General features: G+C 46.5%; 2 protein-coding genes across 4 annotated transcripts; one reads left to right on the top strand and one right to left on the bottom strand.

Moving 5' to 3' along the window:
* Positions 1-2,890: 2,890 nt before the first annotated feature.
* Positions 2,891-3,855, top strand: LOC310821524 (class E basic helix-loop-helix protein 22-like; the record flags this gene model as incomplete). The annotated part of the gene is made up of 1 exon (XM_083693610.1): positions 2,891-3,855. One exon carries the CDS (start codon positions 2,891-2,893, stop codon positions 3,602-3,604), a length of 714 nt encoding a protein of 237 aa, XP_083549736.1. The 3' UTR covers positions 3,605-3,855.
* A 319-nt stretch (positions 3,856-4,174) lies between these two features.
* Positions 4,175-14,479, bottom strand: cyp7b1 (cytochrome P450, family 7, subfamily B, polypeptide 1). 3 transcript variants are annotated; one of them, XM_083693966.1, is made up of 6 exons: positions 14,187-14,479; positions 10,548-10,684; positions 9,437-10,069; positions 8,972-9,211; positions 6,368-6,546; positions 4,175-5,499 (listed from the first exon to the last, which is right to left on the bottom strand). In XM_083693966.1, exons 3-6 carry the CDS (start codon positions 10,059-10,061, stop codon positions 5,206-5,208), a joined length of 1,338 nt encoding a protein of 445 aa, XP_083550092.1. In that variant the 5' UTR covers positions 10,062-10,069; positions 10,548-10,684; positions 14,187-14,479; the 3' UTR covers positions 4,175-5,205. The 3 variants fall into 3 exon arrangements, with proteins under 3 accessions (XP_083550092.1, XP_083550091.1, XP_083550093.1); XM_083693965.1 differs by having other exon boundaries at positions 14,191-14,479; XM_083693967.1 differs by lacking the exon at positions 8,972-9,211 and having other exon boundaries at positions 14,191-14,479.
* Between the last annotated feature and the right edge of the window lie 3,172 nt (positions 14,480-17,651).

The following is a 17,651-nucleotide window of genomic DNA, read 5'->3' as shown; positions in this document are numbered from 1 at the left end:
GATGGCAGAAACGGACAAAACCCACTCTGATGTACTGTAGTCTACTGTACGTCAGGGGAGGCTGGTGGAGGTAGAAATCGGAGGACGGGCTCATTGTAATGCATGGAATGGAATGAGGAACGGTATCAAACACTGGAATGGTATCAAACATGTGTGTCTGATACCATTCCTCATTCCACTCCATGCATTAAAATGAGCCCGTCCTCCGATTTCTACCTCCACCAGCCTCTCCTGAACTGGACGTACCAGAACAGATGAGGGGGTTGTACCACCAGTCGTGTAAGTGCAGTTTCGAGTGACCCGTTCTCCTTCAATGGCGGTCACATGTCCTCTCTGTTGATCAACAACAACACACTCTTCACCCCTGCAAGCCGGGAAAGAAAATACTTAGTTTTGTCATTTGCTGGATGATAAGTGATTCGATGCCTGTCAATATAGATTATGATTCATATCAAGAGAACAGGAACAGAGAGGTACTCTACCATACCGAAGTAGCAAGCTGCAAGAATAAGTAACGTATCCCTACACCCACTATTGTCAAAGTGGGGTACGCGTACCCCCGGGGGTACGTGGATCGATCTAGGGGGTACACGAAATAAATCTGTGATTTACCTTCCCAAACAGTCCTGTTGAATAGCCGACTGCAGTCTCAGTACCAAAAATAAATGCATGCACCCGATCCAACAGAATAATATTATCACAATGTCTAATATGTAAGGGATAATGTTCCTAGAATATCAATTAGGCTACAAAATAACCGACAGGGGTTACATGATTGTTAAAAGTTTGGGAACCAGTGCCCTAAACCAACGTGCCGTGAGGGAAATGTTCTGGATAGTGGGCATTGCTGACCAGTCGACTAAATGGGCTAGATGTATTTACATTTACATTTATGACATTTAGCAGACGCCTTTATCCAAAGCGACTTACAACAAATACATTTGTTCAAGTAAGTGAATCATCTATCCATCAGTCATCATAAGATAAAGTAATCAATGCTCGGACCAGGGGCCAAATGCTAGAAGAAGGACAAATTATTATTATTATTTTTTTTTTTTAATAATAATAACAGGAGAGAAATTTGTACAGGGGGATAATGGGGATGAAGAGGTCTTTAGGAGGGACCGTTAAGATGTATTTGATGGCTGCATGTGAACATTCTGCAATGTCAATGAGTCACACCCTCCACTTCCTCCTTGTCTGTGCCAGTGCCTCCCTCTCTCCCGTCTGTCTATGTCTGTCTGTGTCTGTCTGTTGGTGTTGTGTGTGGGCGTGGCCAGGCTCCGTCATCTCCACCTGCCCGATCGACACACCTGCTATTCACCTGTCATCACCGTGCTGTATTTAAATCCCGGCTTCCCATTCACTCATCGTCAGATCGTTGTTGAGTGTTTCAACACGTTTGTCCCGTTCTCGGCCTCTTTGTCTAGTAATACTTAGTCTTCGTGTGTATATAGTCTGTTTTTGGAACATCTTTCCTTTATCCTCCAGAGACCCGACCCGGCGATCCACCTGTCTACCTGTCCACCTGTCTACCTGTCCACCTGTCTACCTGTCCACCTGTCAACCTGCCTGGCTGCACTACCAGCCTGCCCTGCCTGCTTAGTCTACCTGCCCTTGCCTGCCCTACGTGCCCGCCTGCCAAGTCTGTCTGCCTTGCCTTGCCCTACCTGCCTGCCTGCCTGCCTGCCCTACCCCGTTTGCCATTTCTCTGCTTGTCCCTTATTAAATACCTTATTATTTTATATTTGTGTCCCGACTCTGTGTCCGTGCTCGGGTTCATTAGATCTGACCATAACAGAATGTGTGTGTTGTGGACGGTGGTTCTGTGTTCCTTGTGTTTGTAATCTGTTGATGTTGTTAATGTGTCATTGTCTTGTTAGAACATGTGAGGCATGACAAATTTCTGCGCGAGCAGACAGTCCAATCTAATCTAATCTGCTGATTATGATTCATAACCAGGAGAGGAAGAGGAGCTGTGCGGCTCTTCAGAGCAGCCTGTGTGTTCCACGCTCTGCAGCTGAGAGGCCTCCTAACTGTGGCTTTGCTCCAGGGGTGGAGCAGGGGAGGCTGGTGGAGGTAGAAACCAGAGGACGGGCTCATTGTAATGCCTGGAACGTGTTTGATACCATTCCTCATTCCATTCCATACATTACAATGAGCCCATCCTCCAATTTCTACCTCCACTAGCCTCCCCTAGGGTGGAGCTACCATAAATTGACTGAACGATAATAAATATTCATAGTCAAATTCTGCCCTTCACAGGAGTTGCCTCTTCTTGTGAACAATAAAATAATCTCTCATATACAAAATCTAATGTAACTCCCTTTGTGTCTCCATTTCAAAAGTATCATTTTGTGAATATAATATAGCTTACATGTGTTGGGCCTCTAGCAGAAATATCTGTTCATTTGGCGAACATTGTTTCCTATCTGTAAAATCCAATTATGAGCAGAATAAAAAAAAATAAACAGCAGTATAAATTCAAATTCAAACCCAAAATGGACATCACCCCACGTACTGCCGGTGGTTGCGGCGTGTCTCTCAATGATGTCCATGTAATCAACCTCCCTATGATGATCTGTCTCAAGCTAATCATGCAGAACATTGCCTGCCTCGCTTGGTGTCACTCGTGAATGTCTCATTATTTTGTTGAAGGTGAATCGAGCGCCGAGGCTATACAAACACTAAAGTGCAGTGTCTCCATTAAGCGTAGTATATCGCATCAATTTGTCACCGGACAAGTGTAACAGGAATATTTACTGTTGTGGAGACGTGCAGGCTCTAGGATGATCATTAGGGGGTGGGGGGATAAGACCACTCAACCGGACTGCGCACGAGTGCGCTGTCGAGACCTCCTTCACAAGATTCAGCGCTCGAACAGGGAAACATGGATTCTTTCAGATCAGCCGCCAATATAGGACTGTCTGCCAGAGACCGGGAATCACCCATCACCTGTTTCGACCAGGAGATCGAGCAGCCAGGAGGGGGGTTAGTGGCTGGAGGTCGACCGGGAACACTCGGCTTCCCACCCGGATCGCTCTGCGTAAAGTACGGGGAACGTTTCAGTGACATGAGCGGCGGCGCCGCGGAGAGCAGCGGCGGGGAACAGAGTCAGGACGATGACAGCGATGGCAGGTGCGACATGGTGCTGTTTCCAGAGGAGCGGATCAGAGCGTCGATGGGCAAATGTGACGCAGGACTCCTCGGAGGTAAGAAGCACAAAGAGCAGAAGGTCCTCAGGCTGAACATTAACGCCCGAGAGAGGAGGAGAATGCACGACTTGAACGACGCGCTCGACGAACTGCGGTCGGTGATCCCGTACGCGCACAGCCCGTCCGTACGGAAGTTATCCAAAATAGCCACTTTGCTCCTCGCCAAGAACTATATTCTCATGCAGGCGCAAGCACTTGACGAGATGAGGAGACTTGTGAGTTACCTGAACCAAGGACAAGGCGTTACCGCAGCTGGTGCACACGGATTAGGTGGTTATGAACCGCCGACAGGTTACCCGTTCTCTGCTGGGATTCAAGACCCTTATCCGGACAAACGTGTCCTTTTCAGCCCCGCGAGTCTCTTGAAACAATTCACCGGTAAACACTGAACAAAGCTGTGCCTGCCACGCGGGACTTGTGTGCGCAATTGACGGGGCCAACCGGAGCGCCGTGCGCAATTAAGGTCCGCATGTTGTTAACACAGTAGGCCTTTGGATTTAATTCCTACTGTTTATGTTTCTATTATTACGTCGAGGTGATAAGGAATTGATATTGCCTATTGTTTGGACATGGGCTAAACTCATTTTGCTTCGTTTGGTTTAGTTGTTGGTGGAATAAATTGTACATTGGTGATAGTAAACACGTTTTATGGTCTCTCTTTTACAGAACGCAAACCGACACAAACATGATTATAATTTGGTACTAATTGACTGTTGATTGTTAATTTCTCCTATAGGCTACAAATCTAGAATAACAAACGTAGAATGAGTTGGTTTCAGCATCCGGGACGGCGGCAAAGGACAATCAGCAGGTCACCCAAAGAATAGAGAAGATTAAATTAAATATAATTAATTAAGGTAAACAAATACAAATAATTATACAAAATAATTATAATATAGAATAATATAATAATAAAAATAACCTAACACCAGTCAGATTTGCACAAGTGATTTGTGGATGGTTTAAAATGTGTTTTATTTCATTTATGAGTCGACATACCCTTTAAGGCTCTTGAAATAGGAAAGGACATTTGAATACAACACACAACACAGTCATATTGTAGGAACGAAAATGTTCTATAGGTGAACATAATAAATAGGTCATAAAGCCTAGAAAAAAACACATGAAAAACATAATTAGTGGCGTAACCATCTGAGACTTAAAGCGTTGTTACTACCACTATTATAAAGCTACATTCAGCTGTACAGTGTGGATTATTTCATAATCACAAACATACAGTAATACACACATCATCATCCATGTTAGCTTAGTATAAATGCTATAAATGCTACAATTACTATGTGAAAAGTGAATACTGATTAAGAATGAATCTTAATCTTTGTATTTTTATTATTAATCCTTTAGACAATTCCAAGAAAACTGTACACAATATAATCAATTAAAACACGGTATATTCCTCGGATGACAGATCATTTAACACGGTTATCTCCGATGGAATAGCTTGTATATTTTTTAATTAAGATTTAAAACAATTTGTCCACAGTTTGAACCTGCAATATACATTAGTCTTTTTAACTTCTCCTCTGAAATATCTCATCTTAATAATCACAGTTCATCATCAGCCAATGGCTCTGTTTCAATATCCAGAGTAGCATACCCTGTAGAATGCATCGCCAATACATTGCTCCATTCTATGTGGCATTCTAGTGTGGAAATTAGAACATAGCCTGTGGTACTGTACCAGAGGAGGCTGGTGGAGGTACAAATCGGAGGAGGAGGACGGGCTCATTGTAATGCATGGAATAAAATGAGGAATTCCTTACTCCGTTCCATGCTTTACAATGAGCCCGTCCTCCGATTTCTACCACCACTAGCCTCCCCCTGGTACAGTACTCAGTACTTAAATTATAAAAACCTCTCCCTCCTGCACAGGGCTCAGTCCTCCTCTCCTCTAGTCCATAGTGAATCCTCCTGGCCAATCAGACGCAGTGTATAACCTCATCGCCATAACACATCGCCATCCAGCCAATCAGGCGCGGCGTGGCCTGTAGCGGATCCTGACGTCACTGGCAGGGAACAGGATGCCCAGTCCGGCCCGGCTGGAGTCCAGAGCGACCCTCTCCTGACCCTCCATGACCTCGATGTCGAAACGGAGCAGCAGCAGAGATATGAACTGCTTGATCTCGTTCACGGCGAAGTATCTCCCAGGACACTTGGTGGAGCCGGAGCCGAACGGCATACAGTAGTACTTGAGCCTTTGGCCATGTTTGTAGAAGTCTGTCTTCTCCCTACCGTCTTCCACAAAGCGGTCAAACTTGTAAATCTGTAACAGGGGTGGGCAGGGGGGGGAGGGGAGGGGGGGGATAATAATAAATATAGTGCGGTTGTTTTTTTTTTGGGGTTGTTTTTTTATGTATAACGCTGTTTCAAAGGGACTCGGATGATACGAGCAGGAATGACAGGGTTGTTGAAATGAAGAGAACACCGACTGACACTTTACGACGATATCAGATTTTTGTCTCTGAAAAAGGTAAATATTTCCCCCTGTTACTGTGGTGACTGGTATATTTTTCCGTTTAGATTTGACACAGATCATAGCAAGGTTGACAGCTATCAAACCCTGATTACATTAGTAGGCTATGCATGGGCTTGACCTTCTGAAGGCTAGTGGACGGATTCAATCACTCACAGACCATGCATGGTGTTACATTAATCTAACCTGGGGGCACACACACACACACACACACACACACACACACACACACGCGTGCGCGCGCGCACACACACACACACACACACACACACACACACACACACACACACACACACACACACACACAGCAGGTGGTGTGAGTGGATTGGAGGGGACACGCACGCACGCATGCACACACGCACGCACGCACGCATGCACACACGCACACACACACAGCAGGTGGTGTGGGTGGACTGAAGGGAGGCAGGCCTCAGACATGGTGAAGGAGAGAGCCTTCAGCCTTTCTAAAACACCCACAGAGTGGATTGTCTGCCTACAATAGCATTTGTGTGTGTGTGTGTGTGTGTGTGTGTGTGTGTGTGTGTGTGTGTGTGTGTGTGAGCATGCATGCATGCATGTGAATATGCGTGTGTGTGTGCATGTGCATGTGCATGTGCGTGTGTGTGTGTGTGTGTGTGCTTGCAACAGCCCTCCTTACCTCTGGGTTGTGGTAGATCTCCGGGTCCATGTGCATGCTCTGGGGGTAGAGGGCGATGAAATCTCCTTTCCTCATGCCGATGGAGCTCTCTCCCTCCAGACGCAGACTGAAGTCCTCCTGGGCCATGCGGATGTTCATGGAGGCGGAGCACAGACGCAGGCTCTCATTGATGGAGCTCTCTGTGATGGGAACACAGGCCAACTCAGTTACCAGGAGGTTTGGTTAGGTCTGGTCTGGTCTGGTCTGGTCTGGTCTGATCTGGTCTGGTTTGGTTTGGTTTGATTTAGTTAGGTTAGGTTAGGTTAGGTTAGGTCTGGTCTGGTTTGGTCTGGTCTGGTCTGGTTTGGTCTGGTTTTAGTTAGGTTTGGTTAGGTCTGGTCTGGTCTGGTCTGGTCAGGTCAGGTTAGGTTAGGTTAGGTTAGGTTAAGTCTGGTCTGGTCTGGTCTGGTCTGGTCTGGTCTGGTCTGGTCTGGTCTGGTCTGGTCTGGTCTGGTCTGGTCTGGTCTGGTCTGGTCTGGTCTGGTCTGGTCTGGTCTGGTCTGGTCTGGTTTGGTTTACTTAGGTTTGGTTTGGTTTGAACCATCTTTTCTGGCCTTGAGCAGACAAAAGCCTACAGTGTATACTATGCAGTACGTATGCGCCCAGGGAGGCTAGTGGAGGTAGAAATCGGAGGACGACTGATTGTAATGCATGGAACAGAATGAGGAATGTCCTCTGATTTCTACCTCCACCAGCCTCCACTGGTATCTACACAGATCTGGAGGTTCAGTGACTTTAAGGACCATTCCATAAAATTGTGAACTGCTTTAGTAACACCTAAAACACAGGCTGAATAATCATAAACCAAGTCATAGTTTCATATTGTAAATTAATAAAATCTATATCATACCGAAGAGGGTGGATGAAATAGCATCCACTTACTGCTCATCCTTCAATTAATCTGTATTTCGATACATATACGATATTAACACTATAATTCTTTGTGATATTAAACAGAGAGCACACTTCGAGGAGGAGAGGAGGAGAGGAGTAGAAGAGGAGAGGAGGAGAGGAGGAGAGGAGGAGAAGAGGAGAGGAGTAGAAGAGGAGAGGAGGAGAAGAGGAGAGGAGGAGAGGAGGAGGGGAGGAGAGGAGGAGAAGAGGAGAGAGGCTGGGACAACCTAGCTCGTAAATACGGTTTGAAACAGACCCTTTATTTGCGGCCGCAACGACAGAAGAGGCCTCTATATCCCCTACAGTACAGGGGAGGCTGCTGGAGGTAGAAATCGGAGGACAGGCTCATTGTAATGCATCGGACGGAATTCCTCATTTTCTACCTCCAGCAGCCTCCCCTGCCCTGCAGTACAGCAACAACCGCATCAGATACGGATATCTCCACTGCCACCTCCCCCGAGGCGCAGAAACCTCCCGCCGTGTGTGTGAGAGAGACAGGCACCGTGAGTAGACCACACCGCTGGCATTTGTCCCTGGGTGAGCAACTGTCACCAGGGATGAGGCTGCAGCCAGCTAGCAGGGAGCAAAGCGGTGATCGAATGTGACATGGAGAGAGTTTGTACAGATCCGCTCAGACTGCCATCATTATTACAATCACTAGGGCTGGTTTGTTGGTGGGCAGGCAGGCAGGCAGGCAGGCAGGCAGGCAGGGAGGGAGTGTGTTCTTGTGTGTGTGTGTGTGTGTGTGTGTGTGTGTGTGTGTGTGTGTGTGTGTGTGTGTGTGTGCGTGTGTGTGTGTGGGGGGGAGGGGGGGAGGCAGTGGGGAGGGGGGGATGGACATCAGAGGATTTGGCCTGGATTTTACAACAGCAACAGAAATAACTGCCACGAATGGAGGTTTATGAGAGCTGGTTATTATGGGTAGAACAGATAGATAGAACAGATAGAGGGAGATAGGGAGAGACACACGACCGGAGATATAGATAGACATGAATGACTTAACATGTACATGGATGCGCCAGGGGAGGCTGGTGGAGGTAGAAATCGGAGGACGGGCTCAATGTAATGCATGGAATGCCCTCCTAAAGACCTCTTCACCCCCACTACCCCGCTGTACAAGTTTCTCTCCTGTTAATAATAATACATTTTTAAAAATCCTTCCTCTAGCATTGCGACTGCCTATGGCTCCTGGTCCAAGCATTTATTACTTTATCTTATGATGACTGATGCATAGATGATTCACTTACTTGAAAAAATGTGTTAAGTCGCTTTGGATAAAGGCGTCTGCTAAATGCCGTAAATGTAAAATGTAAATGGAATGTCCTCGATTTCCACCTCCACCAGCCTCCATTGGTGTATGCTGTATGGCTCTGCACTAAACCTTAGTCTGAACCCAGTACTGTATGTGCTTGGGGCTGAGGTAAAAACTTCATAAAATAAAGGGAAGATGATGCATTCTATCAGTATAATAATTTTACAGTACACAACATCCTGCCCAGATATCAGGGGAGGCTGGTGGAGGTAGAAATCGGAGGACGGGGCTCGTTGTAATGCACGGAACGGAACGAGGAAAGGTATCAAACACGTGTGCGTCGCGTTACAAACGAGGCCGTCCTCTGATTCCTCCCTCCACCAGCCTCCCCGGCCAGATGTATATATTCGACAACATACGGAGGTAGAGAAGGCTGTCCAGCTGTTCCCTGGTGAAGGTGATGTCGTCTCTGTGGTTCTGTATCTTCTCCTCCTCCTCCTCCTCCTCCTCCTCCGGTCCAGCAGACAGCTTCAGAACCCCGCGGACCTCCTCCCTCACAGCCGCCAGGGCGTCCGGGTGGGTCACCAGGTAGTAAATGGCCCAGAACGTAGCCGGGACCGTGTTGCCCACCGATGCCCAGAGAATAGCAAAATGATGAGCTGGGAAGGAAGAGGAGGAAGAGATGGAGAGATGGAGAGATGGAGAGAGATTTACAGACGGGCTTGACGGGAGGGGGTTGGAATGGAATCATTTTTCTGGGATTATTTTGATGGACTATTTTGATGGACGTGTGTTGGACACCAATCCTCATTCTGTTCCATGCATTACAATGAGCCCGTCCTCCGATGTCTACCTCCACCAGCCTCCCCTGTACGGTATCTTACCTGCTTTATCGAGATCGCCAAGAGAGTCGTACTGCTCAAACAGCTGAGCTCTGTTCCGGATGAACTCAGACGTGTTAGACCACCGAGACATCCTCTGGGGCAGGAGGAAGTCAATGAGGTCATCTCTAATGGCCTTGGTCTGCCCCAGGAGAGAGATGGGGATCTGGGCGATCAACAGCGGGAACATGTTGTCGAATTTCACAAACTTCTCCCGGAGCGCCGTCATCCCGCTGTGCCGGCTGGTGTTGGCCGGTTTTCCGAACATGGTCAGGAACGTCGCCTCGAACATGACCGAGTTACAGAACTGGTACATCTCGTCTGTCCTCCACCCCACCGCCCCTCCCTCCCCACGCTCCTCCCCCTCCCCTCTCTCCCCCAGGTAGTCTTGACGGAACACGAGCGTCAGGTTTCCCATCATGCTCTCTGTCAGGGAAGTGAGCTTGTCCCCCTGCAGGAGCCGGAAGGACCTCTGGATGCGCTCGCTCATGCCAGGGAAGTTGCCGGTGCGTACGGGCGGGTAGCCGAAGGTCACGGGCGCCACCTGGTCCGAGAAGTCGTGGAAATCCAGCTGGCGGCCATGTTTGATGACGTACGGGTACAGCAGAGGGTTCATGATGAACGTCATGTATTTACCTGGAGGGGGAACGTACGTCAGTAAGAGGATGTTTTTAAGTCAAACGATACGTCGTATTAGAGGTTTTAATTGCTAATATCTGGCTGGCACATACAGTCATTGATTCATAATCAGATATCGACAAAAAACAGCACGATAAGCACATAAGCCCATCACATGTAGGCTTATTTCATATTTATGTCATAAGCCTTAGTAATATACACAATGTGTCTTATACACAATACACTATCTCATCAAACCTTTTATAAGCACTATGCTCAGTACCAGTGGAGGCTGGTAGAGGTAGGAATCGGAGGACAGGCTCATTGTAATGCATGGAATGGAATGAGGAATGATATCAAATGTGTGTTTGATACCATTCCTCATTCCGTTCCTCCACTGTAATAAACACGATACATATATCTCATCAAACCTTGTTAGAAGCACTATGCTCAGAACTATATTGAACTGTATGTATTACACATTACGAACACCCACCGGCAATCTGCACAGTAAACACATCTCCATATTTCTCCTTGAGAGCTGCTAGGAATTTATGGGCATCCTTCCTGAACTCCAGCGCCTTCCCAAGGTAAGGAATCCAACCCTTAATTAGTGGAGGCTCGCCATCTCTTCTGCAAAGGAAGAGAGATTAACTGGATATTAGTCATTTTGCAGTAGCTACAGAATGCCTGTCAAATCCTAAACAAATAAAAACATCAAAAAAATAAAAAGATAATCAAATAAAAGACTTACTGATCCAGATCCACTTTATAAGCAAGATAAACAGATTCGATTTTAGGGACAAAGAGAATCCGATGACATGCTTGCAATATTCATAAGATGTGGCAAAGACATGTGATCAAGTGTCTCCTAGCGACTCAAGGTGGGGGAGGTATCAGCTGTCACTGTTGTCCACCACATGCAGTGACACACACACACACACACACACACACACACACACACATACACACACACACATACACACACACACACATACACACACACAGGGCAGCAGAGTTTACAAGACTGAGGCCTCAATCAAACTGGCCTAACTCGGATAACGGGTTAACTAGGATAACTAGTTAACTAGGACAACTAGGATAACTCCAAAAATATATATTTCTGTCCTCTCATGCAACAAGAAAGGATTGTTTTATTTTAAGACGCGGGGGTTGAGGACAGGAAATGCTCCCACGCTTTCAGTGATGCAACCCAACGGGAAAGAACCATGTTTTTTCTGTGATGCTGAAAACCAGCAATCATGAATCAGAGCCTATGTGTAAAAATTCAGCAAAACAGACATGCCAGAAAGCATTATCTCACCCAGAAGTAGCTGACTTGGCAGGAGAACACTCCAAGCCATGACAAACTGGATCCAACTTTTTAGTGAATACAGACGATACATGGAAACAAGGGACCTGTGGTGGTCTCGGTGGTCCTGACTCTTGCATAACACACATCCCATTCCCATGACACACCTCCATGCAACAATGGTTAGTTTGGGGATTTCAGGAAGAGTGTGTTGATCATGGGAAAGTCCGCAGCCAGTGTTGGCAGCAAGTACTGTCAGTGCTCTGCTTGTGGTTGGGCTGTGTTTAATCTACCATTCCATATTAAATCTGAATGGGTCATACGGCTGTGTGTGTGTGTATGTGTGTGCATGTGCATTTGAGTATGTGTGTGTGTGTGTGTGTGTGTGTGTGTTTGAGTATGTGTGTGTGTGTGTGTGCGTGTGTGCGTGTGTGTTTAAATTTAAAGTTGAAATTGTACCTAAACGGTCAAAACAAGGGGAACCATTCTATTGTATGTTTTAATCTGAATACAGGAGAAGCAACAAGCTTTGACAAATTAGCTGCTTGAAGCTAACAGAATCAAGGGGCCACGAAAATGTATGTGTGTCCCGAGGCCGGAGGATGTCATGATCTCTGGGCTAATAATGTCTATGGTGTTGGCGGGTGGAGGAGCGAAATCAGCCATGCATTAGCATTGGCCTAAAGAAACACAGGGGCACTTCTGATCCTGTCAACAGGACTTAGCATACACACACACACACACACACACACACCGCTCGCGTACTGCACCACATACGCGCACACGCGCGCGCGCACACACACCGCACGCGCACTGCACCACATACGCGCACACGCGCACACACACTCACACACACTCACACCCTTCAACATATATTATAGACTGGTTAAATACAGAGTACACTCTATTATTCACTCCATCTCCCTCCAGCTCCACTCCAGCGCAGAACATGATTTCTCCTTTCTAGTGGATGATCTTGTAGTGTGGTTCAAAAAACACACACACACACACACACACACACACACACACACACAAACAAGTCTACTGTACATTGGCTGAAATCTATATTCTGTAGCTACTTTGAAAAAATAATTAACAGTCGCCGTCATTCAGGGTTACAGCAACCTGAGCGGTCAGAGGATGAGTGAGTCAGACGTTTGTTTACATAGTGTACTCTGAAGCCTTAGGGTGTAGTCTTCGCTACTGTATTAGCATTGTACTCTCCCCCACGGGCACAATGCTACTCCCAACCTCCCTTATCTGCCCCGCAGACACACAATCTGAGTGGGCGGTTACAATGACAAAATTGAAGCAACATTGTTAGATTCGTGTGTCATTGAGATACACCCAAACTGCCACCACGTTCCCTACACTTGGCTTGCAAAACATGAAAAACAGACACAGTATCTTACCAGAGAAGATATTTATTTCGAGCTTCAGAATATTACCATTGTGTGAGCCACAACAATATCACCAAGTGCAGAACAAACTGTCAGTGCAGAACAAACTCATTGACTTGACCAGAGATTAGATACCATTTCCTCCATCAAGCGGGGAGACTGAGAGGGCAGGCGAGTCTGCTGTTGTCATTAAAGCCTCTAGCAGGGAAGTCACAGCCCAGACTTGTCTGTTGTTGTTCCCCCACCAAGTCTACACTGCTGCCAGCTACTTGTCAGAAGCAATCAGGGACTCTGATGGTGTCTGTGTGTGTGTGTGTGTGTGTGTGTGTGTGTGTGTGTGTGTGTGTGTGTGTGTGTGTGTGAGTGTGTGTGTGTGTGAGTGTGTGTGTGTGTGTGTGTGTGTGTGTGTGTGTGTGTGTGTGTGTGTGTGTGTGTGTGTGTCTAATAGCCTTGTGCAAATGTGGAGATTTGGATGGGACGACATCAGGATAAGGACCGACCTTGTGCCAGTGACAATATAACACCAGCTGTCCACAGAGAAGCAAGGAATTTCTCCATTAGGCCTGTCATTTACATCCCAATTCACATTAAATAAAATGTGACAGTCGCATTGAATGGGATCCTATAGAAAATACCATGACCGCTTGCTATTAACACTATTACATCCTGTGAGCCAACATTCTGCAACATCCTTCGTTTTATATAAAGGAGTAAATGAAGTAACTTTAATTGAATGTATGCCTTAATTTGTGACAAATTAAGTTACTTTTGTTGCATTGGTCGGAACAGCAGGATGAGAAACGCAGCGGGGTAGCCGCAGCCCCTGGTGTGTGATCCCTCTGGGAACTAATCAAAACCCATTTCCTCCGAGCAAGACAAAAACGGGAGACTTTCGAGGCTGTTCCTGAATGTCTGACCTACTTCTCACTGAACAATGACCTGAACCCACAGACAAATAGAGTTACACAAGACATAAGATATAAAATTAAACGATAAAAGGTCATTAAGATTGCGCTTTAGGCTACTTTCAAAGAGCAAAGATCACTGAGTAAAAGTTGACGGTCAGTAAACCAAGCAGAACTATCATTATAGAGGTTATAAATTAGACATTAACTCAACTGGTCTATGACAGGCAAGTTCCTATGTAGATGTTTCCTTTCCTACGACAAAGCAAAGTTCCAAGAAGCACAACATATCTTGACAATATGTATTTAATAAATAGTAGATTTTTCATTATGTTGCAGGTCCATTCATAACCAATAGTGGTAGTATAACTACATTGTTATAAGGCCATCGTGGTTCAGAGCCACAGTGCTACTCAATGCCTGGTGGATGGATACAAGTTATGCAGAGACAGTCAAGTCCTGGCGAAGCAATCCGAACCAACATACTTAAACTTTGAATGAGTATTCGTCTCCCATACTTGCCTTCTCCTTCCGAATCTCACAGTGAGTAAGTAGAGCGACAGAAAGCCAAGGATGAGGGGTAAAACAAACTGCAGCATTTCCCTCTGAGATGGTCGGACTTCCCACAGTGGTCGGATCGAACCGTGTACCACTCGGCGACGGTAGCAATTGGAGAGAGTTGGAGTTTAGGTCACGTGGGGTAGTCTGGTCAGGGAAGCTGTCAGAGACCCGAGTTCACCCGCAAACAAGTGACCACTTTATGGAGCCTTTGAGCGAAGCAGTGCCGCGGAGTTCTACAACCCCCACTAAGTTACATCAGTTGCATCAGGAAGTTACATCGCTGGGGAGGAACGCTCTGCTGTTGAGCAATAACGTGGGAAAAACAAAAAACATATGCACGACGAACACATGTTAAAGGACAGGACAGGACAGGACATGAGCTATGCTATCTCCCTGCGTGTTTCCACATGAGGCCCTCAGAATTCCATGCCATGTTTCCAGCTTGCCAGTTTGAACACATGCAAAGGCAATAACTAGTAAATAGCGAAAAGTGGAGGTAGTCTACATTTACATTTACATTTTAGACATTTAGCAGCAAGTACATTTGTCTAAAAGCAAATCATCTGTACATCAGCCATCATAAGAAAAACTAATTTATGCGTCTAGCACCAGGGGCCATTGGCAGTCACAATGCTAGAAGAAGGAAGAGTTACCTCTTTTTTTTTCTTCTTTTTTTTTAAATGTTATTTACAGTAGAGAAACTATACAGTGTGGTTGTGGGGATGAAGAGGTCTTTAGGACAGTGAAAAGCCGTGACCGAGTAGCGCGGCTGCTGCATCCAGGCGGCCAGCCGAGGTGGAAGATCGGAGTGGTCGGGCAGGGGTTTGGGGGCTGTCCATTGCTTGCAAGTAGGGAAGGGCTGTTCTCTTTGCCGCCCGGTAGGCGAGCACCAGGGTCTTGAATCTGATGCGAGCTGCTACCGGGAGCCAGTAGGGAGCCAGAAGGGTGCGAAGGAGGGGGGGTGACATGGGAGAGTTTGGGGAGATTGAACGCCAGACGGGCGGCAGCATTCTGGATGAGCTGTTCCTTCAGTGACTTCTAGGCACATTCAATCGCCTGCAATCGTCTTCCGATTTCTACCTCCACCAGCCTCCACAACTGAGTGTAATTGCAGGCGATTTAATGTGCCTGAAAGTCACTGAAAGAACAATGAGACTTCTACCTCCGCCAAACAATCAGAGCAGGGTGGGAGTGTGTCATCGCACCGCTCATCTGATTGATACCAGTAGGCAGCCATCTAGACCACGTAATCACCATTCAGACCGTTGGTGCTTATGGTCCAATTCAGGGGAGGCTGGTGGAGAGAGAAATCAGAGGACAGGCTCATTGTAATGCATGAGAAATGGTATCAAACACGTGTGTACCCTTCACTGGTCCAATTACACCTAATATCATAATGTCCCTCTTGCTGTTTCTAGGAAAATCTCCTCTGTCTGTTCATTTGATGTTCTATTCTCTAATCAGCATTAATGTTAAGTGGAATTCACGGTGTTTTCTCCTCTGAATAGGAATGATACAATAATGATCTAAGATAAGTGTGTGTGTGTGTGTGTGTGTGTGTGTGTGTGTGTGTGTGTGTGTGTGTGTGTGTGTGTGTGTGTGTGTGTGTGCGCACATGCGTGCATGCGTGCGTGCGTTTGCTCCCAAGCTGTTCAAAGTTCTTTTGGGATTTTGTAAAGATTTAACTTGACACCTCCTCTGCTGACTTATCATGTGTAGGTGAAGTCATCACAAGGATCACAGATAACACTGTTCTACCTTTTGGGTTCTAGGTACTATAGAAACAAAGGTTCAATAGTACCTAGAACCCAAAAGGTACAACCTTTTTTTCTGAAATGTTTGCCATGTTTCCTGTGGTCCTTGATGACTTCATCTACACACCCTTATGGGTTCCAAGTAGAACCCTTTCCACAGAGAGAATTCCACATGGAACCAAAAGAGTTCTACCGTACATAGAACTCTAAAGGGTTCTTCAAAGGGTTTTCTCCCACAGGGACAGTCCATAGAACCATTTCTGAACCCTTTTTTCTAAGAGTGTGGTAACCATTTGCATTTTATCAGAAAACATTTCAGTGTAGTCTGCCTCTCGTAGCATTTCTGTCTCCAGAAACCATCATAGCTATCACAACATGTCATGTTTTTGAGTCAAAACATTTTGTTCTGATCTCCTAATTGCAGTTTACTGCTGTGCTGTCACTGGGTGGCCCAGCAGTGCTGTTCAGCAGCCAAGTAGACCACACACTATCATAAGAGCAGACAAGGCTGGTGGAGGTAGAAATCGGAGGACGGGCTCATCGTAATGCATGGAACGGAATGAAGAACGGTATCAAACACGCGTGTTTGATACCATTCCTCATTCCGCTCCATGCATTGCGATGAGCCCGTCCTCCGATTTCTACCTCCACCAGCCTCCACTGCATAAGAGAGTAAGCTATGGATGCAAATCTTGGAGCATCTGGCTCCATGTATTATTCAGAAAGGACAACAACATCCACAGTTCTGTTCCTCTGAATGTTTGCTTAAAAGTGAAGATTTCTACTGGCAACTCAGTATGCCTTTGGGGGCCAGTGGGTGGAAGCCTATTTGTAGCATGACTCCACCCACCATCACTGTGACTAGAGTATATGTGATGCTTCTAGTTAGCCTAGTCGACACTTTGAAGAATATCTGACTAGACTAAGAAAAAATGACCTTCCTAAACCCAATTAGCAACCCAGGTACTACTTCTAGTCATGAGGAAGCCAATGTCACCCCCCGTCCACTCAACGCTGTGCTACAGTCACCGTCAACGACGCGGACATTCGGAGATTCATGTCACCGAATATGTCAAATCAAATGCCCATCTAATCTATTCCCTGTTAATCTACTAATCCAGACTAATTGACAGCTTCATCAAGATCACAGTTTTTTCACTGCCTAATCTGATTATTCAGATTAGAGCATTTAGCCTAGCTCATTAGCATTTTGATCACACATTATTTCCCCCACTGGTTCAGGGGGAGAGAAAGGGCCAGCTCTTTTGAAGGGGCCTGGTGCCCGTGTTGCCAGTCAGAGTTTAATGAAGGTGAATGTGCTGTCTCGTCCGCGGGGCCGCGAGCAGCAGCAGCCGTGCCATCTGTCAGCCTCGTAGCATGGCATGGCGTTGTCTCCCGATACCCCTCACACACACACACACACACACACACAGATGCACTTCAGTATGCACGCACACACACAAATGCGAATGCACGCATGTGTGCGCACAAAAACACACACACTCTTTCTCTCGCCCTCGTGCACACACGCACGCACACACACACACACACACACACACACACACACACACTACTGTATTCCTCTCTCTCTAACACACACACACTCTATTTCGGTCTCTCTCACACACACATACACACACACACACACACACATACACACACACACAC

Source organism: Argentina silus (assembly GCF_951799395.1).
Source record: "Argentina silus genome assembly, chromosome: 22".
NCBI classification, from domain to species: Eukaryota; Metazoa; Chordata; class Actinopteri; order Argentiniformes; family Argentinidae; genus Argentina; species Argentina silus.
Note: the sequence above shows the minus strand (reverse complement) of the source record. Positions and strands in the feature narration are given on the sequence as shown.

What these genes read in the sequence shown, in the direction of transcription:
- cyp7b1 (XM_083693965.1), bottom strand. Translation starts at nt 14,267, where the DNA reads ATGCTGCAGTTTGTTTTACCCCTCATCCTTGGCTTTCTGTCGCTCTAC. An exon ending in GGACAGCCTTCTCTACCTCC is followed by an intron (nt 6,547 to 8,971) that starts GTATGTTGTCGA and finishes TTCCCATCACAG; the next exon opens with AGAGCTCCATCAATGAGAGC. An exon ending in AGATCTACCACAACCCAGAG is followed by an intron (nt 5,500 to 6,367) that starts GTAAGGAGGGCT and finishes CCCCTGTTACAG; the next exon opens with ATTTACAAGTTTGACCGCTT.